The sequence below is a fragment of the Carassius auratus genome, chromosome 24 (assembly GCF_003368295.1).
Source record: "Carassius auratus strain Wakin chromosome 24, ASM336829v1, whole genome shotgun sequence".
Taxonomy (NCBI): Eukaryota; Metazoa; Chordata; class Actinopteri; order Cypriniformes; family Cyprinidae; genus Carassius; species Carassius auratus.
This window is the reverse complement of record NC_039266.1, coordinates 17,503,069-17,528,892: the sequence shown is the minus strand read 5'-3', so window position 1 is coordinate 17,528,892 and position 25,824 is coordinate 17,503,069. Positions and strand designations below refer to the sequence as shown.

General features: G+C 38.3%; 3 protein-coding genes across 6 annotated transcripts in view; 1 reads left to right on the top strand and 2 right to left on the bottom strand.

Moving 5' to 3' along the window:
• The window catches only part of LOC113042486 (pleckstrin homology-like domain family B member 2), a 42,301-nt gene extending 39,341 nt beyond the window's left edge, over positions 1-2,960 (top strand). For all 4 annotated transcript variants that reach the window (XM_026201373.1, XM_026201374.1, XM_026201372.1 and 1 more), the window contains 4 exons: positions 175-321; positions 598-817; positions 906-991; positions 1,613-2,960. In XM_026201373.1, coding sequence (XP_026057158.1) covers positions 175-321; positions 598-817; positions 906-991; positions 1,613-1,753 — 594 coding nt within the window. In that variant the 3' untranslated portion in view covers positions 1,754-2,960. The remainder of the gene's footprint in view (positions 1-174; positions 322-597; positions 818-905; positions 992-1,612) is intronic.
• A 6,762-nt stretch (positions 2,961-9,722) lies between these two features.
• LOC113042485 (APC membrane recruitment protein 2) lies at positions 9,723-13,305 on the bottom strand. The gene has a single exon (XM_026201371.1). The coding sequence runs from the start codon at positions 13,061-13,063 to the stop codon at positions 11,093-11,095; it is 1,971 nt and encodes a 656-aa protein (XP_026057156.1). The 5' UTR covers positions 13,064-13,305; the 3' UTR covers positions 9,723-11,092.
• Positions 13,306-18,158: 4,853 nt separating this feature from the next.
• The window catches only part of LOC113042484 (myotubularin-related protein 6-like), an 11,564-nt gene continuing 3,898 nt past the window's right edge, over positions 18,159-25,824 (bottom strand). Inside the window, exons 3-14 of the mRNA XM_026201370.1 lie at positions 24,646-24,808; positions 24,252-24,409; positions 23,133-23,261; positions 22,611-22,745; positions 22,390-22,522; positions 22,191-22,300; positions 21,184-21,309; positions 21,052-21,101; positions 20,770-20,970; positions 20,518-20,652; positions 20,301-20,427; positions 18,159-18,835 (exon numbers count right to left, since the gene is read on the bottom strand). Of these exons, the coding sequence (XP_026057155.1) occupies positions 18,515-18,835; positions 20,301-20,427; positions 20,518-20,652; positions 20,770-20,970; positions 21,052-21,101; positions 21,184-21,309; positions 22,191-22,300; positions 22,390-22,522; positions 22,611-22,745; positions 23,133-23,261; positions 24,252-24,409; positions 24,646-24,808 (1,788 nt within the window). The 3' untranslated portion in view covers positions 18,159-18,514. The remainder of the gene's footprint in view (positions 18,836-20,300; positions 20,428-20,517; positions 20,653-20,769; positions 20,971-21,051; positions 21,102-21,183; positions 21,310-22,190; positions 22,301-22,389; positions 22,523-22,610; positions 22,746-23,132; positions 23,262-24,251; positions 24,410-24,645; positions 24,809-25,824) is intronic.

Genomic DNA, 25,824 nt, shown 5'->3' with positions numbered 1-25,824 from the left:
AGAAACAGAAACAAATTCAGCTTGAAATGCAGGAAAGCTGTGGGAAACGAGTCGTTCTTCCTGTTTCTGATGTCGTTCGTGGGAGTTTAGGCTGGAACAGAGAGTACTAATTGTGTGCAGCTTTAAAAAGCAACTTGTTTCGGTACAGAGCAATGTCATTTCTCTGTGTCTCAGGAGAGAGAGATGGAGAATAAAAGCAGGGCTCTTGAAGAGGAGAGGAGACGGCGAGAAGAGCTAGAAAAACGGCTACAAGAAGAAACCAGCAGGAGGCAGAAACTCATTGAGAGAGAGGTGAAACTTCGTGAGAAACAGAGAGCACAGGTGAGTTCTGTGCTAGGACGAAAACTTTAAGATTTCTATACAGATTTTTGTAACTCACCCCATAACATCACAGACATGAGTGAAACCCAAAGCTGCATTAACACTCACACACACAGTAACATAATAAAACACTCAGAACAGATTATCAGCCTCATAATACACTAGAAACTACATGGAAACATGCTTAAACACATATTAGCTGCCACATAAGAACTAATTTAAATAAATCTAGTTTTAAATTGACTGATGCACAAATACTTTGTGACCCTTCCACAGTCTCGTCCCCTCACGCGCTACCTACCCGTAAGAAAGGACGACTTCGACCTTCGTGGCCACATCGACTCGGCCGGCCATAACACAGAGACTTGTTACCACGTCTCCATCACAGAGAAAACCTGCAGGGGCTTCCTCATTAAGATGGGCGGCAAAATCAAAACCTGGAAGAAGCGCTGGTTTGTCTTCGACCGTAACCGCAGGACCCTGAGCTACTATGCAGGTCATTTTCCCCTTCACTTATTCACTCATGAAGCTGGTGGTTTGAAATGATATCAGTATTGATTTTTGTACTTGTTGTACGGTTTCAGATAAACACGAAGCCAAACTGAAAGGAGTGATTTATTTCCAGGCCATAGAGGAAGTATATTACGACCACTTAAAGAGTGCACACAAGGTACTTTTCCTCTGCGACTGATAATTATCAATTTAATGAAATGTATATACTGTGTTTGCAATAATTTTGATTTTTGATTTTATTGTTAAAATAATTAAAATATTTAATTACAATAATTGTAACATTTAAATGTTCTTTATAATGTATTTAATTATTGACATTTAATTATTAATAACATGTATTTTATTTAACATTTTAACATTTAAAATCATTAATAAGAGCTAACATTTGCCCATGACATTTATTATGAAAACTATAAATGGCTAACGTTCAGTATGTTACTGACTTTTAAAATAAAGCCTATAATAAGATAATTATTGTTATTTAGCATTAATAAACAAGGATTTTATTCTATTTTTATTCAGGGATGTCCAATCCTACTCCTGGAGGGTCACTGTCCTGTAGAGTTCAGCTCCAAACCCATTTAAACACACCTGAACCAGCTAATAAAGATCTTAAAAGATATCCTAGAAACTTCTAGGCAGGTTTGTTGAGAAACTCTGGAGCTAAACTCTGCAGGACAGTGGCCCTTCGGGACCAATGTGTGGACTCCCCTGTTTAAATGTTTCATTGCTGCCCCCTATAGGCCAACCTGTAATCTTACCCCTCTCTCTTTCTCAGAGTCCAAACCCTTCACTTACGTTCAGTGTGAAGACTCATGATCGCGTCTACTACATGGTGGCACCCTCTCCAGAAGCTATGAGAATATGGATGGACGTCATCGTAACGGGGGCAGAGGGATACACTCAGTTCATGATTTAGATGTTTTATGCTAGCAGAGAAGGAATAATATGTGCAGTGTGTGGACTTAAAAACCCCTGGACTTGATCTGCACTCATTCACATGCTGGTTTCAGTACTGATTCCCCCAAACGCTGAACTGATCGTATTATTTTTGCATTCGTATCAGTTTTCCAATCTCAATCCACAGTATTGAAGCTTTTCTCTTCACTACCTTTATATATATATTTTTTATGCAACATGAACTTTTGCTTGGCGGCCCAGAAGATGGAATGGAACACATATCCTATGATTTTGTGTGTATGGTTGTGTCTTTTGGTATTTCGTCTGTCTGATTGTGTGAAGAGAGAAAGACGTGTTAAATGATATTTAGTGCCAGTGTGCCACGTTGTGTGTGGTCTGTTTGTTATCTTGTGTACAGGGCCTCAGGGACACACACATTATAATATAAACAGCTGTCAGCTGTTGTGCCAAAGATGAAATGCACACTGACCACACGATATAGAGTTTAGATGCATTGCGTGTGTTGGTGTTTGCCAGTGCCTTCACTTCTATATTATACTGATATATGCTTTTATACTCAACATTCAGATTAATCAAAGGTGCTATAAGACACGCATGTGTGGCTATTTTAACACTAAAGTTATTCATTACAAACTTCCGAAACACTAAAGCTGCTTGCCGTTCAGGTATTACACAGGATAAAACATCCTCCGTTTAGAATTATACTACACAGAGACTAAGTTTTTAGTATGTCTTATAATACTTGATCATTTTATCATCATGCATATGTAACTTTTGCATTTTTATGAACTGTATGAAATGCTTTTGGCCCATTTTTAGGCTATGATTACTTGTATTTGGTTTGATGTCAGCAGAAAATGTAAAATGTATTTGATCCCTAGAATTAAGCTTCAGGTAAAGCCAGTACTACAATACAACATGTCCTTATTGTCCTAGTTTGTGTGGTTTTATTAGTTCAAGTCCAATCAGACTGAATTTGATGTGTAATTTCATTACCACCAGCAGGAGGCGACAGCCATGCTGAAAACGTTATCCATAAGCTTTTATCTGTGGGTTAACCAGTAGTCTGTTTTGAATATTGTTAATACCCATTTGAGATGTATATTTATACTCTTGTTTACCATGCATGCATCTTTATTTTTGCATATGTATATTGTTTATGATCTCTGTCTACTTGATAAACCTTTGACTATGTCGTGTGAGTATATAGTCGTCCATGTAGACATATTACATCGTTTCCCGCAGGCAAACAAGACGCACTGGACCGAAATCAAATGAAGGATTTGAGTAATAACAGGGTGGTGAGTAGATTAGTCAGTTTGTTCAGGATTACCACATAGATTGAGTGTTCTTCCAGGTCTTCTTGCTTATAAACCTGCTTTGCACTCTAGATAAACAGATGGATTTACATGCACGTGAACATTTCAGCCTAAACGTCCTCCGGGCGTGTGCATGAGTATTGAGCCCTGCAGGCCTGCTCTAATTTTTCATGTACAGCCTTGTTAGGATGTGAATGCTGGGTTTAGGTTGTCTGACATCATCCTAGCTATGATTAATGTCCTATATTTGGTTTTCTTTTGTGGGAATACTGTCCTTTACTTGTCCTTCATTTCGAGCGAATACCGTGTACGCAGGATTGTCCCGTGAGGAGGTGCAAACTAGAGCCAAGCAAATCATTTGTCAGTTCCCTTTAAAACCGCGCTTTCTAAGGAAGGTGTTTGGGCTGCGGTGTTCCCAATAAAACATCCTGTTTCCATCTATGTCCTTTGTTCGGTCAGTCATCTCCCTCTTTAGTTTCTACCTCCCGTTGTTTTGGCTAAATTTCTTTCATAGCTCTCCCTGCAATGAGATGCATGTGGACACACTTGTGTGCACTCGCATCTGGCGTGATAATAACATTCATATATTGAACGCATTTTAATATATTAGAAGGGGAAGGACCCCATGTTGTCAAGCGTCGACCTGTCTGTTTGAGGATAACTGATGCCGGAGAGATTCCCGCTCAAATGCACTTACGCGGTGACATCTGTCCTCAGAGAATACACATATACACAGACAGGACATTTTTCTTAGGGTTGATCCCGAGGGAGTTTCCTCATGCATTTAGACCCCATCTGCAGATTTAGGAATGGCATTAGGCCTCAAAATACATCTACTTTCTACATAAACATGATGTACGCTGGAAAAAGTGCCCAATGCACGCACACTTCAAAATCTCGCTGGAAGTAGTAAGCCATCTGGGTACTTTTCACTTATTGTTCTGCAAACACAACACATTTGGACATAAATACTAATTTCACAATTCTTTGCCTGCTGTATAATGTGTTAGTATTCATTTGGATACAGAGCTTACTCGAAATGCATCATGTTTATATTGCCTGCTATTGTAGTTTGTTACTTCCGCAGTAATGCAAGAATGCAATGCATGCTGCATATGTACAACAAAATCCCACACTTGCTAGCATTCACATAATTATTTGATATGTTTTGGCCAGCATAGACACTAACAGCTTTGTGAGCTCTTAAATGACCTCATTCCTGAGCCTCTGACTTTCACACAAATCATACATTTTTAATCTAGCTTTTTTAGTTAATGGAAGAAGGCACATTACGCTTTAGCGGGGTGAAATTACAGGTTAGAGACTTGTGCTTGGTAATGACTCAGTGTCAGAGGCATCACAGCTGCTGTTTTGTGACTGCCTTGTCTACTGACTTGAGGCAGTTCATCAGCAAGTGAACTTGACCTCAGGCTTTTGTGTGTGAAGCAGCCGTTTCAGGGGTGTGTTTCAGTGGGGGAGGGTCTACGGTTAGTAAATGTATGTGTAGAAGGAATTGTAATTTGGCCCCACCTTTGTTTTGTTTTTTTGCGTTTTCATGGTGGTCCACATATATGGTGTGGGGCCCAGCTGGTGTCCAGCTGCAGTGTCAGATAAGCCTTTCCCTGTCCTGTCCTGTCCGGTCCTGTCCTGTGTGGGACCATGATTGTGTTTGATTGGTGTCTGTGTATGCGTCTAAGTGGTGCTTTTCTGTAGAGAAAGTGATTAAGCACATATGACACCAGCAGACAAGCAGCAGTGTTCCCTCAAAACACACATAAGCTACATTAACACCACAAGCTAAAGAACTAAATTCAGATTTCTGTTCAAATGCAATTTATTTGTGAGGTTGTTCTCATAACCTTTGAAATATGGACCATACTGGTTAAACTGATTTGCATGTGAAAAACACCCTTTCCTTTTATGTTTATAAATACTTCGATACATTTTACAATATAATTTATGATAATTTTGTGTTCAAATCTTAAACTTGTTACTTCCAATCTTAAAACATCCCGAATTAGAATTCATATTTATACTGTTGTTCAAAGATAGTGTCACAGTTTTGTGCTTTTAGTAGTTTCGGACTTGGCATGATTGGCTCAGGAGTACGAACGTCCGAGGATGAGGACGCACTACTTCATACTGCAAAAACAGCCTACTTGATAACATCACGCAGTTAGCATTAACATACTTTGATTATCATCATTGTATTGGATGTTCATGATAAAACGAAATATTGTATAGGCTAAAACACAGTCCTGCCTCTTTTTATTTTCATTGTAAAAATATGAATACGCTGTTCAAGCAGCACAAGCAAACTCTGGTAAATTAAACACATTCATGCCCCTTTTCATTAAATAATGAACAACATACCAAGCTTTAGTAAGTGTCAATCCTGCATTTTTCCTTTCATAAGAGAAGACATGATCCAAAGATTTGAGGACCGTAACGGTGTGTATATATATTTCTGCTGTCAACAATCAATGTCATATCTGAAGGAGAAACATTTTTTTTAGCAAACTGTATCAACTTAATAATAGGCAATTGATACTTTTATTTCTTGAGAGATCATGTGACCTTGAGCATCCATATAAGTGGCAGTGATAGGGAACACGATGCTGACCAATCATGACTGAATTACTGTTCCGTGGTTCATTTATATTCATTGAACCATGACAGGGATCCATCAGTGACACTACTGAGGGTTCTTTTGCCAAAGGAACATCACATAAATGTCAGCGATGGTGCCTGCAAAGTGAGGGTTCAGCACAAATAGGTTGGAGATTAATTGTTTGCCCTTTCTCCTCATAATTTCTGCCCTTCTCTCTCTCTTTTTCCAGATCGAAGGATTTAACAATGTTAAGTTGACAGGGCAGACGAGGCTAATTGATAGCATATTGATAAGATGGATTTTTTTAAATATATCCTCCACAGGAGGCTCTTCCTTTACTTCATGCTTGACTTCCGTCTGCGCTTGAGTGACTGGTGTATTTTAGCATCTCACACCACAGACAAGTAATAATTCACAACACTTTTCACTTGCAAACTCGTAGAAAAATGTCACTTTGTTCCTCTTGTTTCAGAGACGGCGGCTCAGATAGGATGAATTATACATGAAAAGTTTTGGATGTGTATTTATTATTGATGCTGATGGAAGTTTAGGAAGAAAAACGGCTGTAAGGAAATGACATCATCCATTGGGTAGAGATTCTCAGAGTTGTTGTAAAAATGAAGAAATATGAACAACACCGTCAACCAGAAAGTATCGTTTGAAATCATGAAACTAAAGAGTAACTAAAGGGTGTGCTATTCTCAAGAGGTTGCAGCAAATGAAAGAGTGCTAGTGTAAGAAATGAGATTTGAGTCTCCTAAGTGTGTGTGAATTTGCACAAACTCACATTGCACCATTCTCACTCCAATCAGTGTCCACAAAACTCTCCCGTCAGCCACGCATACGCCCCGCCCCCCAGCCCCACCTCCACCTCTCATTGGATGACCTACTGAGGTTACCATGGAGATTTGTGTAGTAGGGCAAGCGTGTGAAATGAAGGGTGCAGATTTTGAATGGCCAAACCCCCTTGTTGTAATTTCATATGCACGCAAACACAGATTTCTGATCATGCAATCCTAGTATGTATCCACTGATGCAGCCAAACCAACAAATATCAGTTAGTTTATTCTTCTCGTCTCTTCCTGGTGGCACTGGAGCATCATGTGATCTTTATTGATAGGGTGGTCTTTGCTGACCAAGACATGACCAATCGAAAACAAAACCGTTTTGTTTGTTTGTTTTAGACATATTTGTTGGGGGGGGGGGGGGGGGGGTAAACATGAGGCTGAGTAGATCAGTTAAAAGCAAATATTATGTCTTGATAAACAGGCCAAATTTAAACATAAGATTGAGAGATTTCAGCTTCAGCATTTAAACAAACACGTTTCACCTGGAGTAATCATTCAGCTTATTAAAGATAAAGATAATATTCTTTTGTAGAAACCACTTGGCTCGAAAATTAGGAATTTCCTCTGTGCGACTTTTAGCGAGGAAACATAACGGAAAAGGGGAGAAAGAGAGGAAGCAGAGAAAGCAAACGATATTAGATGTCTATGTTTACTACGTATCAAGTTTTATGTCTACTAAAAGCAGTCAAACAGGAAAAACAGGGAGCGTTTCACTAGCAGCACTTCAAGTACAAAACAAAAGTTCAGTCTAGGATAGCAGGCAACCCCCTGAGAAGTTTTAAGCAACCGCTTCGGGTTTCCCTGGAAATGAAGGAAAGAGTGTTTCTGAGAAAAGAGGGGAGTGAGTGAGACCATTCATTTACTTTTTACTCAAGTTTTTCAGTTCATCCTTTGTTGCTACATTGTGTATTACTGAATTATTTCGCTTTTAGGATCATAGTAGCCCATAAGTGATGTCAGATGGCCTTTTTAACCACTTAGAGCCTTTGACATTTTTGGTTTACATCAGACAATCCCCCTCTGTCTTGAAATACAGTACTCTTTCTCTCCTTCTTTTTCACTTGTTTGTATAAATGTGCTCTTATGTATCTTCTCTCTGTTCACTGTAATCAAATTCAATACAATTCCACCCAAGCAAAGCCCCTTCTAAATAGACCTTTTGCTTACACTCACTACATAACAGTTTTTTGTCTTCACTTCCTCTCTCTCTTTTCTGCCCCTCTCTCACTCTAGCACATGCAAAACAAAAGCCACAGGATACAGGATACAAGCACATGGAACAAGGAGATGTCATAACTACACTGTTATGTGGGCAAAAGCAACATGTACCGTGATTTGTTATATAATAATACATTTTTAACAATATGCCAAATCTATAGCCATTTTATCCATAAAAAGTACATATTTGTCTATTTGTGATCAAAATAAATAATTTAAGAAAAGAATATACAATTTAAAAAAATCTGTAAAATATAAACATAATGGTTTCCACAAAAATATTAAATAGCACATTTGTTTTCAGCATTGACAATAATAGGAAATGTTTTTTAATTCAGCATATTGGAATGATTTCTGAAGGATCATGTTGAATAAAAGACTTGAGTAATGGCTGCTGAAAATTCATCTTTGCCATCACAGGAATAATTGAATTCAAATTAAAATAAATTAAATTCATTAAAAACAAAAAAGTTTTAATAAATGTAAAAATGCATCAATACGAAATCGATTTGAAAAAGGTTATTTTAAATTGCAATAATATTTCAGAATATTGCAATTGTACAGATTTTTTGATCAAATAAGCGCAGCCTTGGTGAGCATACGAGACATCCGAACACTCAAGGTATATACCATGAGCACGATTGCTGAAATACCACACTAATGATTCAGCCTCTGTCCCTAGTTTTAGAACAGATTCTGGGCTTATTAAACAGGGCCTCTAAGCCCCTGCGGGTGTCAAACCGAGGATAGAGCCCTGGGGTATCCCATCCGGCTCCCAGGTGCGATGAGAGCTAATGAGAATATGAGCTCGGGGATCATCAGGTTAAGCCACCCCTTCCGTCAGCCACAAGCTAACTGTCTTACTGAGCATTGATACGTCAACACATCATGTCCCAATCACCATTATGTAGCTTATTGTAAACCTGCTGTCAATGTTTAGAATGCATTTTTCCCACTGTAAACATTGTTTTATCATGTTTTGGGGCATTCCAAAATACCATGGTATTCATTGAAGCACACATACAACAGTTAAAATGTGGTTTATGAATATAACATATCAAGATATACCAAAGTACCATAGTGTTTTTGTAAATAAACCATGTTTCTCTCACTTTGACCCTGTTCTCTCTTTCATTCACAGAATCAGGTCTTTTAAAACTAGGCCATCCAACCATTAGTCACACATACACACTCCGTCAGCTCTGCATATGCATACAGCAGTAAAGTCTCATTTTCTGCTACTATACACACACACAGAAAGATAAAACACATTTTTAAAGGGTAAATCCAGCTGACCCAATTACAACTCATTTGTGGCGAATGCTAACCAATTATTTAAACCATTGCAGTTAATAGATCTGTGCACACAAACATTCCAGCAGGTTTCTAATGTGTAGGGATGATATCAGAGGGTTATGGTGTTACATAAGGCTTTTACATAAGAAGCCACACTGCAGCAAGAGCTGTTCAGGAGTGAATGTTTTTTCGCTGCACCATTACTGTTGGGACTGCACCAAATCCCCCCTTCAGACACACACACACACACATATCCATGTCTCTATCCACTTGGCCTTAATGAACAAGCACTAAATCGAGCATAGCTCTTTCTTATCTGTATTCACTCCACACACACTTCCTTCTTTCACCTCACTATCCCAAAACCACATCAATAACAGATCCATGACAATGGAAGCCCATAATTCTCCCCCATAACCCACAGTAAACACCTCCCTTTGTCAACCGGATTCATGCCGACAGATGAACCCAGAGCAGCTTTCTTCTTCCTTCCTAACGGGTGGGATTTAAATCCCAGCAAACTGTGACTGGCTGCCAAAAAGGCAACTGGGATGCTCTTTACATCTCTGCGATTAAAAAAGCTAACATCTAAGCTGCCCACATGGCCGTTTTGTGTGTGTAAAAATGATGCAGGCATTCACACTTGAATAGATGTCAACTTCCTGGATATACACAGAGAGTTGTTTTATTTATTAAATAAAGAACAATTTAAAGAAAGGAAATGTATAAAAGAAAGAAGGCATGTCATGGGCCTTCTGAAGAGAAAAGTGTTTTACAGTTTACAAAAAAAATGTCTTAGTAGTTAAGAAAAACAGAGTAAAAACTGTATTACTGGCCGGTGGACCAAGACAAATGCTGCATAAAATCTATTTCTTAATCACTATTTTTCTTGTAAAAAATAATTTGTCTATTTAAAAAAATTCTATGCCAATTTATGTTGCTTTAGGGTTATTTTGGTATTTTTATATATTAGAAAACTCACCCAAAAATACTGATTAAGAAGACAATTTCTGTAGCAATTGCTCACTTGAAAACTTTTACTATGGAAGCCCAGTCCACATCTTAGAAACAAAGGATGATAACATCTCCAGAAGAATTGTCAGATGACGGAAGACAGATAATTCATGATACATATGGGCTTCTCCATATCTCTCTCTCCTTTATTTATTGAGCAGTGAGCAGGCAAATTAAACAGACCTTTGTGTAGACTGATGTCATGCTACATTCAAAAATATCCAGCTCAGTATGTCCAGGTTAGCGAGAGTAGTATAAATCACTGTGAAAAAGGAGGATACTCACAGTCGTGTTTTCCAAAAGACAAAACAAGCAGTGCACAAATATCCACAGTGAGGTCATCGGGAGGTCCTTTTCCAATATAAAAGAGTAAGAAAAGTGAAGATTCAGTAAAAAGAATGTCTTACTTTTCATCAATATCAATAGGAAGTCACGTTGTGTAATACGAAAGTGTGTCTTGAACAAAAGGCTGTTCCCTGATCCAGTTTAAATGTACAATGTGCAGCTTTATTTAGGAGTGTCTGAAGTGCTTGGTTTAGTCTCTCACAGTTCTCCGAATTCATTACATGTAAAATACTGGAGAGATAAAAGACTGCAGCTGCGTTTTACACAGTGCTTGTGGGACGACAGGGCAAGAAATTAGCGTTTCACTTATCCAATGGAAGGGAATTAGAAGCTTTATGATATTAAACATTCTTCTTAGGTTCAGCATTCTCACCTTATTATTTCTCTGTGAAAGGCTGGTGTAAAAAAAACAAAAACCTCAAGAAAACATTATTATGAATGTCATGTGTTACATATTGCAGTGCATTCTACAAAACTCTTAATTACATTAGGGTGTAATATGCAACATCACAAAAAATTAATTTTGAAGATATAAAAACACAGTAAAGATATAGTCCTCAGTAGATGGGTGAAATCAAAGAAGTGTAAGTTGATTGTTTTATTTAAAAAAAAAAAACATTGTGTTTTGGCCTAAAGCTCTTGTGATAGATTTGTATTGTCAAAAATCTGATGGGCCTCCAAGCTCTCTACTTCCTGCTTTGTGAAGTGGGGGTGCTCTTGTTGCTGGAACGACGGACAGGAACCTTTGAGACAGGGATTCGGGTGCGTGCTGGAGCATCAGTCTTTTTAGGAGGGGTGGTTAAAGTGGGGCTAAGATTGGAAGACAGTGTGCCTTGGCTGGAAGAGTGGGAAGGTGGTGTTTGCCTCACACTGATAGGGATCTTGGAATCTCGAGGTAGGCTGGTGCTGCCTTTCATGGAACGGAATGAGGAAGTGGCAGAAGATGAGCATTTTGGGGAAGGCAAGTTCATTTTTAGATCACTTGCAGATTTTGTTGGTGAACTCACATCATCATCTGAGCCAGCAGCGCTAGGGCTATCAGGATCGTAGAGGTCATAAAGTGCATCTCCAGAGCAGCTATCCCTCAGCAAACCTTCCCGGCGTAGGAAGGAGCTGTCCTCATCTTCTGGGCCAGGTGTGGGAGAATCCCAGTAGCCTTCATCACTTGGTGGGGCATCCTGTAGTTCTTTATCGACAGGGGGAGGTGAGGGATGTGAGGGTTGCTGTTTTCCCATCTTGCTACCTCCGCTCACAGGGATCTTACTGAGGCCAAGTGCCTTTACTTGTGGTGTCCTCTTCTCAAGCCGAGTTGGTGCATGATGGAGGACAGGCTCTGTTCGTCGTGGGGCTGGGGAGTCTTCACCCTTCTGGGGCAGCATATGCCATAGACCCTGCATGTCAGCATCATTAACACCCTCTGGACTAGCCATCTCCTCCCCTCCACCCATGTAGGCGACAACTCCACTGCCTTGTGGCTTTTTAGGGGGTGCACGTGGTCTTTGGTGGGCTGGCATGTAGCAAGAAGCATGAATAGATGTAAGACTACTGACCTGAGGACGAAGTGGAGGCTTGGCAGGAGAGCATCTCTCTGAATTTGTCCCGGCTCCGCTTAATCTGTGACCCATGCATCCCCCACTACTGCTACCGGTTCCACTGCTCGTGGCACTTCCCCCATTCCCAGAATCCTCTTCTGGATCAGCAATGATGTCACCACAGCCTGTTAAAGAATCAAAACTCTTTAGTGAAGTTACATCGGTGAACATGGAACAAAGGCGATCCACAGATTGCTCGGATTGTGGGTCAGCTGTGCTGTGCTCCATTGGTGGGGTCAAAGCACAGGTTGGAATGGAGGACAAGTGTGTCAAACTGCTGTGTTCATCATGTTGGAGTCCTTCTGTCTGGGCTCGGAGTGGTGAAGGAGATGGAACTGGAGACTCCTCTGTGATTATATGTTGGTTTGAAAGAGGAAGACTAAAGTTACCACACTCCAATTCATTAGCACCCTGTAATTCCTGCATAGATGTCCCCTTCCATTTCTCAGCTTCCCTTGGGAGAGGAGTCTCCTCACACACTTGCGGCAGGGGCTCAAGAGTTAGTGTCATGTCCTTCTCCATTTTCATGCTGCCGGAGCTAGAGGAAAGTATTAGGTCTCCTTCCTTCACCTCCTTGGCCACCTCTAAGGAGTCCTCTTGAACTTGGGGCTTCCGCCGCCAACGCATGCTGCTGAACAGCCCCTTAAGTCCTCGTCCTCGCCGTCCCACTGTAGTGGTTCCATCTCCTGCACGGCTGCTGCTCCGGCGCAGTAAAGAGAAGAAGCTGAAAGACTTGGTGATGGAGCTGCGGAGGGGGGCAGCGGATACACCATCTGGCGTGCCGGCGTGGAGCTGATCGCTACTGGCAGATTCCTCTTTCCGGTGGCCGTCAAGCTCTGAAGGAGCGTCCGTTATTAAGCCATCATGGGTTTTGCTCCTAACAAGCTCCAGCGTCTTGCCAGTGGCTTTACCGGTGGACTCCCCTTTGTTCTTGACAGAGAAGATGCTTGGCATGCTGCTGCCGGACTTACGCTTGCTGAACAGCTTGAAGGCAGCTTTGTTTAGCTTTCCTGGTGGCTGAGGATCACATGGAGGCGGTTCACTGCATTCGTTTTGAACCTCCATCGCTGCCACTATTTCTGCTGCACACTCTGTTTTTCTTTCTTTCTTCTTCTCTCCTTTATTTTATCCTGTCTCTAAATGCTTCTTTCCCTTTCCTCTCCCTCTCCACTTCTATCTGCTGCCTTTGCTTGTTGGTGTTCTCCCTGCCTCGCTCTCTTTCTCTCTCACTGGTGGCTGCGCCTGACAGTCTCTATGGTAACTGGGAGGGTTAAGCAGCTTTCGTCAGTGCTGGAGGCGAGCCAGCACTTTTTTCTCCGCCCCCACAGCTCACCCCCTCCGTACAAACACACCCTCATCCCCCACACTGCAAACATCACATATCCTTCTCCTCTTTCTTGCCTCAATTATTCTCACTGAAGAGGTGTGATATGCATCTACATGGAGGCTGTAAAGAATTAATGAGTGATTTGCTTTTTGACATCATGATCGTCTTCATGTGCGTGTGAGTGCAACTGTGTACAAATATGTGTGCGTGTGTGTACATAATTGACAGAAAGTTTTTGCATTCTTTACTCATGTTTATATGAGGGGCATAATGGAATTAGTGTTGTGCTATGGATTTGTCCATAACACCAAAGTACAATGGTTTTGAATATTTCCAGAAATGCTCAACAATCAAGTGTGTTAGGGGAAATAAAAGGAATGTGCACAAACCTCTCAGTGTAAATGAAAATAAGCCACTGAAAATACTCCTCAGATGAAAAGGTTCAAGAAAACATGTGAGTTGTGTGTAGCGCCTGTACTTAGGATTTAAGCAAAAACTGTTGATTAGATAAATTACAAGTATGAAGACATGAGGCAGATTTAGATAAACATTTCACTCACTTATAATGAATGCATTCACAACACACACTTGAAACAGTTTAGAGAAATGGCTGATGAAATTTAAATGAGATTAGATCAGCTCACGCTGGTGGTCCTCACCTGTTTCAGGCCGTCTGGAGTGGTTGATCATATTCAACTTACCCCTTAATAACACGCAGTCCATCTGCCTCCAGCATATGGGCCCAGGGGGACGCCAGTTACCACACTCCTCCACTGTTACACAACACCAATTAGTTAGTCCAATTGTGTGCAATAGTTGCTAAACAACTGAAAGCTTTTGGCTTTTCTTTTTTTAGTGGTTTGAATATACACATCAGGGGTGACATTTGGTAAGAAACATTATATGTTATAAATATTCTGACAGCGCATAAATTGGGTTCCCACACCTTTTGACCAATGTATTTCTAGGCATTAATATATAATGGATGAGGGGGGTGCAACAATTATAACTGAAGAGACAGGTCTACCCTACTTTTTGTGAAATAATCAATATTTTTCATAGATTCAACCCATAGAATTCAACCACCATGAAAATAAGAATAAATCAAAGGTCTCCAACAGACAGTCGCTTTGCAGTAGAAAGCATAAACATGCAATTAGCAAGTGGTAATCTACTATGGTTAGCCCTCATCTTTCATTTAGGACTACTGGGTGAACCTTACATCATCTAATTAATATTCATGAGCCAAGCCCATCTGGATTTAAAAACAAAATAACTTAATGGAGATTGCACCCACACACACAAAACTTAAAAAAAATGAAAGAAGCTTTTTTTTTTTATTATTTCATAGCAGAATTGACAATAAAGCAGACTTTAAATTCAGTTCATGGTATCTTGAACAAAATTTTGTCTTGATTTGCTCAATTCAAGAATCATGAACCAACAATAAACATTTTTGCAGCATTTATTAATCTAGGTTAATGGTAATTCATATATTGTCATTCAGTGGTAATCAAGTTATTTATTAACTTAATTATTAATTCTATTAGTATATGTAACAAATAAATGTAAAATTATTGTTAAGTTTTGATACTTAATGTACTTCATATTGATAACAAATTTGCTACTTAAAATATTCTATTTTCTATTAAAAAAATAAATGATGTGACTTATTTAATTCTAATAATTTTTCCAGGTCTACAAATCACAGGCCTAGAGCACAAATCAGAATTATACATTTACATACAACAACTCTAAAACAAAGACATCAGTGCTAAATAATAATACATATCGTTATTTATTTGAAACCCTTCCCTTATTTTAAAGAATCCCTTTAGACAGCCTGAAGAAATCCCCATGAAACTGATGTGCCCACCCATCCACCCCATCTGTATACAGGCTTCCTCTTCCATCTCACTGGCATGAAACAATGTCTACATTCACACAATGTACAGGGGGGCCGAAGTGTGCTGTGTGTGTATGTGTGAAGGTAAGCTACCATGCAGTCGTTTCAGCAAGGTTGAGTCTTCCTGGCCTCTGATTCAGCTTTGGTTCCAGGTCTGCTGCACTGGAGCAACACTCCCCACCTGTGTTTGCCATTTCTGTCAGGACGGAATGTGCCACCACAATCGTTGTTTCTTTGGGTCAGTTTGGATTTGTATACCCGTTCTTCTCTCTCTGGGCCACGGGAGGTCTGTCTGCTTGAGGGTACATGGAGAAAAATTAACCAGAACCACAGGAGTAAAGTCGAGATTCCAACAGGAAGAAACAGAAAGTTGCAAACAACTTCAGATTGCAATCCATGTTTTTAGGATTTCCCTCGGTGGATAAACGCAGTGCTTACATCATCCACCCCTAGTGTGACATCCCTGTTGCTGCCAAGGACAAAACTCTCCTTAGAAACAAACTAGGACATTTGGACAGAATAGAGCTGGGCTGTTTGCTGATAAGGGTGTGTTGCCCAGATTTTACAATGCTGCTTTCCCCCACATTATCTTCAGCTGAAAAGGACAAAAGTGTGTGCAGATTCTTCAAAGCTCTTATTGTGGAGTTTGTCAAGGTCGGACTGGATCAGGGACATCAATAATGGTACTGTTTTAAGCCAAAGACCAATGAACTGGGACATAATGAAGTTGGCAGTCAAATAGAAGACAAAGAGTGCTAAACCATTTAGCCTCAAACTGTGTTTAACCTTCCCACAGACAAGAATAACATGCAATTGTAAAAGAGATTGTTCAAACATTGTTGTCATGTCATATGTATCCTCATCATCTTTTGAAACCACAGCTGTTCCTTGTGTTAATAGAATAGATGGAACAGCGTCTTTATGTGATTAGCTTAATCACTATGAGAAATGGGTCATAGTGATGGTGATGGTGATTCACTGTTTTCTACATAAAATCATCCTTCATAAGGTGAAGAACATTCTTTGAAAATGTAACCTCAATATCAATATCTACTGGGATTGAAATCATAGTGAATTTAATGGTTGAAATCAAGCTTTGATGCTTGTTATCTCATACTACAGTCTGACCCACAGATGCATTTCACTCGCATCCCGTCACCGGTTCTCATATTTGCTAAACAAACCTGGTTTACGGAGTCACGTGACACAGCTTTACGTCCGATTGTGACCTCTGGTAGCGGGTGAGATTTGCAATAAAGCTTACAATAATTACCAGAATATTAGAAAAAAAAATAGTCGCATATAGAAAGGTTTTACCTCACCGACGAACATGAAAATGGAAAATGAAAAAAAGTGACAAAGTTTGTTTACTGGAGACATCTCAGTTTTTCCATAATTATATAACAAAGAATCACATACAGGTCCATAACCACCATAAACACTGACTGAGAAAAATGAAGGGCTTCATAATTCCTTGGGTAATTTGGATAGGTGCTTATTTGAAGAACACATTTAGAATTCTGTCGTCACCATTGTTTCTTGTTGCATCGATTTTTTTAAAATGTGCTTTAATCAAATCAAGTTCAATGAGTCACGCCTGTTAATAGATTACAGACAAAAATATTGAGTGTACACATTTCACAGTCATGCTAGCTCTTGTGTTTATGTCTTTACAGACATGCAGCAGACTGTCGTCTAGGGCCACGTTTTCAGGGATTATTACTAATTCCCATTTCGCCCAGTGATCCTCTTCCAGTCAGTAATACAGTCCCAAGGGTTTAGGCCTAATAATCACTTTTAAGACATGATTAAAAATACAAGATGGATGACGGATGAGTACTTACGTCTGGAAATGTCACAGAAAGCTGAAAGAAGCAATTGGCCCGTACTGAACTACATAAGAAAAATATGACACTTTTATAACCATCTTAACTTTAGCACTTTATGCCAAATTCACATGCTATCTGTTCTAAATATTAGATTAGAATTAGTATGTCCACATTATAGTGTTAAAAATAGTTAATAGGAATGACAAATAACCATGCCAAATTAGGTTTAGGTTCCCAAATATTAATTTGATATACATTTTGGCCACAAGAATTTACGCTATATTTCTGATATATATTTTTTTTATTAATTTACACTTGCTCAAAACTCAAACGTTTGGAATAATTCAGATTTGTAATTGTTTATTTGATAAAAATACAGTAAAAAAAAAAAAAAGTCATGTGAAATACTGTAGTATTTAAAAGAAGTTTCAATTTGAATATATTTGAAAATGTAATTGGAGTAAACTATTCTTTGATTAATTAAAACATATAACAAAATAACAACATTCATGTGAAACAGAAATATCCTTTGTCAGCATATTAGAATTTAGAATCATTTCTGAAGGATCATGTGACTCTTAAGACCGGAGTAATGGCTAATAAAATTCAGTTTTGGATCACAGGAATAAATTGCATTTTAAAATATTAACATAGAAAATATTTATTACAATTGTAATGATATTTCAAATTATTACTGCTTTTACTGTATCTTTTACTGTATTCTATCAAATAAATGCAGCCTTGGTGAGCATAAAAGACTGGACATGTATATAGGCAATTGCTTATTTTGTATGTGGCAATGACAGATTGCTTTAGATTATTCATTTAGATTAGTAGTGGTAATGATTTATTGTTAGCTCTTATAATCATATGTGAATAAATATGAACTTTGACCCGCTCTATGACATCACATTTACCTTTTGGGTTCCTAACTTAACCCCCCTAATTGACCAGACTGCACATAGGACACTTGTGTTTAGGGCATCTCTACAGTCATCCTTCATTCTGGACAGCATTAATCTTTCCACCAACAGCAAGTGACATCGAATAAATTAAGTTTTAAATCTGAACACCTAAAAAAAAAAGGGAGGATTTGAGTCACAAGTCCAACAGCTCTGTTTAATCTTTTCTTTTTAGTGCTATTGACATTCTTAAAAAAAAAAATGTAGTTTTAAATGTAGTTGATGACAGAAATAACATTTGAATTGACAGATATAACAATGAATTTACATTAAGGGATCCATCTCTGAATTCCCCCCAATTATTTCTTTGTCTATCGTACAGGAGTACAGTGCCATCACGTAGAGTAAACAACATGGGCGTGCTCACAAACACACACACACACACACACACACACACACACTCTCTCTTAATCTTTCTCACATCAGAATATACAATTTTTTTCCAGTCCTCCTAGATTCCTTAATTTTCCAAAATCAAGTTCTGAAGTGTCCTTAGCAGCTCATTCTAGCCACTCCGAACTCCAAGGTGACCACACCAGGCTCATTCTTGGAGCCGAACGATCCCATCACCTCCCCGTAACCGTTCTCCGTGGCACTGCTTCCCTCTACAGTCCGTTCTCCGCCAGTGCTGGCTGGAGCATCTTCCCTGGCCTCCTCTCCGAACACTTCCTCGTCTTCCTCCTGCTGCACTTCCTTCCGACTGAGAAGAGGAGCTCCCAGGATAAGAGACTGCGGTCGGGGGGCGATGCTGCGCTCTCTTGGAGGCGTCTGGGGCTTTAGTGGAGATGTCCTCACACCAAATTTCTGTAGCTTCTGTGGAAACACACAAAGACACAGGAAAGCATGTGTCATTTCAGATTAATGAAACAAATGGAGGTTATCAGAGAGAGCAATGAGGTTAGGGCAATGAAAGAAGCAAGAATACTTTATAGACCTGATAACCAAATATGATTAAATATCATATACAACATATAATACAAATGATATGTCATTTGTTACTATTTTATTAATAATAATTGTTGCCGCTTTAATAACTAATAATAATAAAATAAATTATCATTATTATATTATTGTTACATTGGTCTGTGAGTTTTTAAATTGCCAGACAAAACAAAAACTGTAAACGTATTATTATTAGTAGTATAATAACACAAACACATACACACACACACACAATAAAAAAAATATTATATATATATATATATATACTCAGTGCTTTGATAATGTATTCATACCCCATTTATTTTTTCACATTGTTACGTTGCTGCCTTGCTAAACTGCTTCAATTTACTTTTTTTCCACATTAATCTATACTTCATACACCCTACTGACAAAGCAAAAGCAGAATTGTCTTCATACATTGGAAGGGGGCAGATGAGTTGGACTAGGTATTCATTAAGGCTCTCTCAATATTTTGGTGCATTGAGCTTTTCTTCTACTCTGACGAGTCCTTCAGTCCCTGCCGCTGAAAAACAGCCCCACAGCATAAGGCTGCTGCCAGCACACTTTACTTTTGGGATGGTACTCTGCAGGCGATGAGTCTGAGGGTCCCTAACCAAAGCTCTTCTCCATCAGTTGCTCAGTTTGGCCAGGAGGACAGCTCTAGGAAGAGTCACGTTTCTTCTTCCATTAAGGGTAACAGAGACCACATGCTTCTCTGAACCTTCAATGAAGCATTTTTTTTTTTTTTTATTATTATAATGATGATTATGATTATTATGGTTGCAGTGGTCAGGAAGGCATTGTTTCTCTTAAATTCTATTTGGAATATTCTCACTTCATCAGACTGTAGAACACATTTAATTTGTTTGAATGGACTCGCTCACATCCCTCACAACCTCAATATTGTTCAATGTTTTTACGTTCCAAAAAACATTGCATTGACACAGAACTCCAGAAACCATGGGCTGACAGTTTTACACATTCTATTCATTCATAGTGTTCTTGTAGCTCAATTGGTAGAGCATTGTGCTATCAAGTGCAAGGTTGGGGGTTCGATTTCCCGGGAACACATGATTGGTAAAAATTTGCTAGCCTGAATGCACTGTAAGTCGCTTTGGATAAAAGCATCTGCTAAATGCATAAATTTAATTTAATTTTAATTTATTTGAACATACTGAGCAAACTGTACTTCAGTCCTTTCCAGCCTCATTTTGTTCAGACTAACATCTTCTGATCCCTCAGGAGAAACTCAGTGGTATTACATCACACAAATACATGACTCATTCTTTTTCATGGGAAATGAGCGTTCAAGGCTTAATTTTTTCCGTGAACTCACAGTCTTCAGGGCTTGCACTGTGCCCTCAAGCTCTCGGTTGCTGTCTTTCAAGGTAAGGACGTGTTTGAGAATGGACTGCCGAGGGTGCATGGAACGGTCATACTGATGATACATGTTTCTCCAGAACCTGCAACACAAACCGTTTACTGATAAAACCATTGCAGAGTCTAAATGAAGGAGGAGTCATTTATAAACAGAAGAGGTTAGTCATCTGTACTTGAAGTGGTAGGCTTGGGTGGATGGTTCCAAGACCGGGTGTGATTCTGCAAAGCTTGGGCTGTACACAGGGTTCAAGTAGTTCTGCTTTTCATTTAGAAGGTGAGCCCATAATGAATATGTCCTCTCCTTCAACCTGTAATGATATACAGAAGAAATCTGAGATCAGTGTCTCCCTTAGGTTTACCCTTAGGGTGTAATTTACTGGAGATGATGGAAAGGAAGCAAATGCATGTTTTTCAGGTTTACTCACTGAAGGTCTTCTCTCTGCCGTTGGCTGTTGCCCAGGAAGTTGCCAAACTGGCAGGAATGGACATGCTCGTGGATCTGAATGAGGAACCACTCGCTGAACTCGAAAGCCTGAGGAAACTGTTCAGTCAGCTGCCATACACACTCCAGGAACTGCGTGAAGATGGGTGACACCTCTTTTGGGTCGATGTTCAACTGATCACACCTGCGGGGAAACGGATGTCAAGGTTATTCCAGACTCTTCAAACATCTAAAGTTAGGAAACCAAATGGTGAATCATGCTAACCTGTCAGCAAACTTGTGTCCAAAAGAGATCCAGTCTTTTTCAATAAGTACCTGAGTACAATAGGAAGACATATTAGATGGTGGACAAAGACAAACAACAATGTCAGATAATGAACAGATAAAAAGCTCTTACCATGAATCCTTTAATGGTGCGATAGTACGGATCCATCAGCAGAGAGCCTAGAGCGCAGACCTGAGCTGTCCGATCCCATCCATCAGAGCAGTGCACAAGCACACTGGCGCCCTCCACAGTCACAGCCTGGTATTACAACAACATTTATGAGAAACAAGATTATTACAGTTAAATAAAAAATTGTTACTTGACATAAAATAAACTTTGATGTACTAAAATAACAAACTAAAACTGAAATAAAAATGTAGAAAAAACTGTGCACATTTTTTAAAATAGCACATATATAATTTCAGCTAGTTGCCAAGACTAGTTTAACCTGATGTACTAAAATAACTGAAACTGAATTAAAAAAATTATAAATACTATGTATATCTTAAAAAAAAAAAAAAAAAGGACAAAACACAAATACAAAATAATTAAAATCATAATGGAAACATAAAACATAAGGATAAAAACAAATTCAAAATAATAATAATAACAACTATAATAGAACCCGAATAATCCTAAAATAACACTGATGAGAAATCTATATCATCTATATCTAATCTATATGATGAGGTAGAATTTATATCATTGTTGTTATTGTAAAAAAAAAAACTAATACTAAAATAATTAGCAGTAACTGAAATAAAGGTGACACTGAAATAAAGATCACATAATATATAAATATCAGACGAAAAACCTTAAAAACGTAAATAAAAATTAGGAATGTAATAAGTTTAGGCATTAATAAAATTACTCAAGGCGAAATAAAAAATACACCAAAGCTAAATATATATATATATATATATATATATATATATAAATAAATAAATAAATAAATGATAAGAGAACATTGCAAAATTACTAAATAGGAAACCATAAAAAAAACAAAAACTGAAATATAAATTTCAATGCTACCGTAATTTAAAATATTACTAAATAAACAAATTATACTAATACTAAAATACCCCTGGATATTAAATGATCAGTGGCATAATACTGCATGCAAGAAGACTACAGTTTACCTTAGCAAGAAATATAGCAGCATCCATGATGGCTTTGATATGACGCAACCATCCACTGTTTTCCAGTCCAACCAGGTAATCAGTCATGGAAAGTGAGCGAGTTCCCACCACTATTAGAGACACAAAAAAACAGAGATGCTGACAAGCCACAAAATGAAATGAGAATGAACCAAATTCCCATACGTCAGCAGTCTCAGACCTTCCAGAAGCTTCTGCAAACTTCCTCTCATCACATGAATATTCTCGATGCCCACAAACTGGAAGCGGATATTAGAGTAGTTGTCTTCATTCTCATAGCCTTTCCCTGCCGCACGGTTCGCCAGTGCGTTCAACTACCAAAACACAAAAAGTGCTTAAGAAACCTGTTATGATCTCCCAACTGGCTTGAAGAACACAAAAAAAAAATTCATGATGTTCTACCTTAGGCCGCGTGTCCATCACATATATATATCGGCTGTTATGATTGGCCTTGCTGATGGCCTGAAGCATGTGTTCGTCTTCTAAACAGCGAGCGCTGAAGCCAGAAAGAGGCTGACTGCACCGACACACAGCCGCCTGGAGACATGACACACACAAGTATAAATGTTCACCACTCTGACGTACATTAGAAAAGCAGAGGAAATGAGGAACGGCAGACTTGACTTAAGACCAATGCAGATGTTGGGAGGAAGCCACTGGCAAACAGCCCTGACTTGCCAGTAAAACTAGTGTTTAACATAATCAGTCTCTCTGTGTTAACAAGCCAATACCTGTTTAAAATTCTGCTCCGTTTGTCTAACACCACACAGAAGAAACAACTAACGCACATTACTGTGTCAACAGACATCTGCCCATAAAGCAGCTACATACTTCATTTACTACATACTACTTTCTATTCTTATTACTATTCACTACATACTACTTTCTATTCTTATTAATACAGATGGATTCATCCATTCTTACCTTCTTCTCTTGGTAGAAGTATGTAAGAACAGGAAATCGGCCTTTGCTTCTGAACTTGGAGCTTCCGACTATGATGGGTTTACTGGCCGTTATGGGTACGTATAAGTCTCTTGGATATGTCTTACACACCTAAGCACACAATTTAAAGTCAGACACATTAACAATACACTAAAGAAAACAATAACTGCTGTAAAGAAAAAAACAACACATTACAGCAGTATAAAAACAAGCAGTACAAGTAAAATCATGGAAACACACCACTGAATTTATGATTCTCGTGAGCTACACACACAGACAAACAAATATAAAATAGTATTATTAATTAATTTATATCTAATGTATTAAAAAAAAAATTACATTTCTGCAATTTATTCAAAGCTTTTTAATCTATTTTACGTTTTTTTGTTTTTATTTTAGATCTCGTGAAAGGGTGACTACTTTGAAGAATCTAAAATATGAAATTTAAAATATTTTAATGGATATTATTTATAGTACATAGTATTTTTTTTTTTTTGTAAAATGTTACATTTTACATCTAAAATAATACATATAGTAATAATAAATATTGTAATTCCATATTATAATTTTCTGCAATGGTTATAAATATACCAACAGCAAAGCTTCACATATTTGATTAACCTCAGCATCTAAAATGTTTTCAATCCATCAAAAAGATTTCTTCATATCCATGCACTCATTTGTTCAGTGACCTTTTCAGCAGGTTATACTGTTATACAAATAGGCGATGACAAGTGACTTAAGTCTTTTTGTATTGTATAATGAATGAACAACAGAATCACTCACTCAATTAACAGTTTGTTAACAAACAGAGTAATTCACAACCAAAGGATATCAGATTGGTTCACACATAAAACAAAACTAGCACATACTGTACATACCTGGCCAGGCATTCGCTTTTCTAACTGAAACCTAGTTTTATTCCAACCACATTATTTTCTAGTACTAGTCTTGAGGGACGTTACACTCTATTTTAGGTTGCCTGACAGCCTCATGAGACCTGATTTTATTGACCCATTTATTTAGAGACCCATATCCTGAATTAGATTCAGAATTGCTGCTGATGTTGAACATATTCCACACGTTTGCCTCCCATCATACCTTGTACTCCCTGTTAACATCTGTCAGTTGCCACTGGTCACATGGCACACCCATCCGTTCAAACTCAGCTGCGAGGTCTATGAGTTGCCAGCCCTCCTCTCTCTGTTGGTCATTCTGCTTTGGGTTGTAGGAGAACGCGTACAGCTCGTCGTAGGACACTGGTGTACAGAATTAAGAAACTTTACAAAAGGTGAAAATGAAAGTCAAAGTATTCAGCTGACCATCTGGAGCTGCTACTGATGCTCTCATGTCCCTGACCTCCAGCCAACAACGCATGACCACAATATCCCTTGTTCAGTCACAGAACAGAGGGTGGCCATGACCCAAGGGTCTCCCCTGTGACTTTCAGGAAACTTCTGCAGTCTATTTATTCTTGACATGCCACTTTACCCACCTGGTCTCAGTAGCCTGAGCAGAGAGCTGTAGATATCATGGCAGTCCCGCTCTCGCGGAATCACAAAATGGACAAGACGGAAATTTCGGCACTGAATGAGGAGCGGGCAGCCACTGGTTGTGAGGGACAGCTTCTCCACGGAGGCGATGTGGTGATGAAGGATCTGAACACACAGTCACATAAATACAAAACTCATTTACAGAATTCAACTAAAATGCAGTTGGACAGTTAAGCCACATTTAAAAAAATAAATAAATAAATACAAATAAAGTGGCATTTATTTGAAAGAAAATTGTAAAATGGGGTGTATACTGATAATAACAAAAGGCCAATTATTATTTTTATTTATTTTTTCATTTTAAGACCTATAACCAGTTAATTGCATACAATATTTAAATTGCATACTATTTTGTCTAAATAAATTAAAATTAAATAACTGAAACTAAATGTAATATTTTTAAATGTACTATAAAGGTGTTGAATTATTAGATTTTAAGTTTGCGTTAAATGATGGCAAAGGCAATCTAAATATAAAAGTATAAAAATGAGCATGAACAATTAAATATCTGACTGATATTTATATATATACCAAATTAAATATATATACCAACCAATTAAATATAAACAAAATCTAAAATAATACACAAAGTATAAATAATACTGTAAAATATAATGTACAATCTAAATTAAAAGGGTATTTATTACATGTAACAGTGTAAAATCGAGTATTAGGGGATGGGACTGGCCATTCAAATATGGAAGTACGTTTGCATAATTAAATTTCTAACATCGATCAGATCAATACTGATAAATAAAACTTTAATATCGGCTGCTAACTGATATATTGTGCCTTCCTAATGTAAAAAACTAAACAAAAATAGCTTGTAAGGTTTCAAATGACTGTGTTTCCTGCCACAATTACTAGTCATAAGCATCAGTATTTTTTTTTAAAGATGTTTTGAAATCTCAAATTTTTCTCCCTTCCTCTTCTTGTGTTCCTCTATCTTTAAAGAGGAATCTAATGTGCAAGAACATGACAAGGAGAATCTAATATGCACATACATGACTACCATATTCAAGTAACTACACAGCACTTTTGGAAGGTCAAAAAAGCGTGCATATATCTGCATTTCCATTTGCATCTTCGTGACTAAGTGTGCTGTTGTCATTGACCACTGA

What these genes read in the sequence shown, in the direction of transcription:
- LOC113042485 (XM_026201371.1), bottom strand. Translation starts at nt 13,063, where the DNA reads ATGGAGGTTCAAAACGAATGCAGTGAACCGCCTCCATGTGATCCTCAG.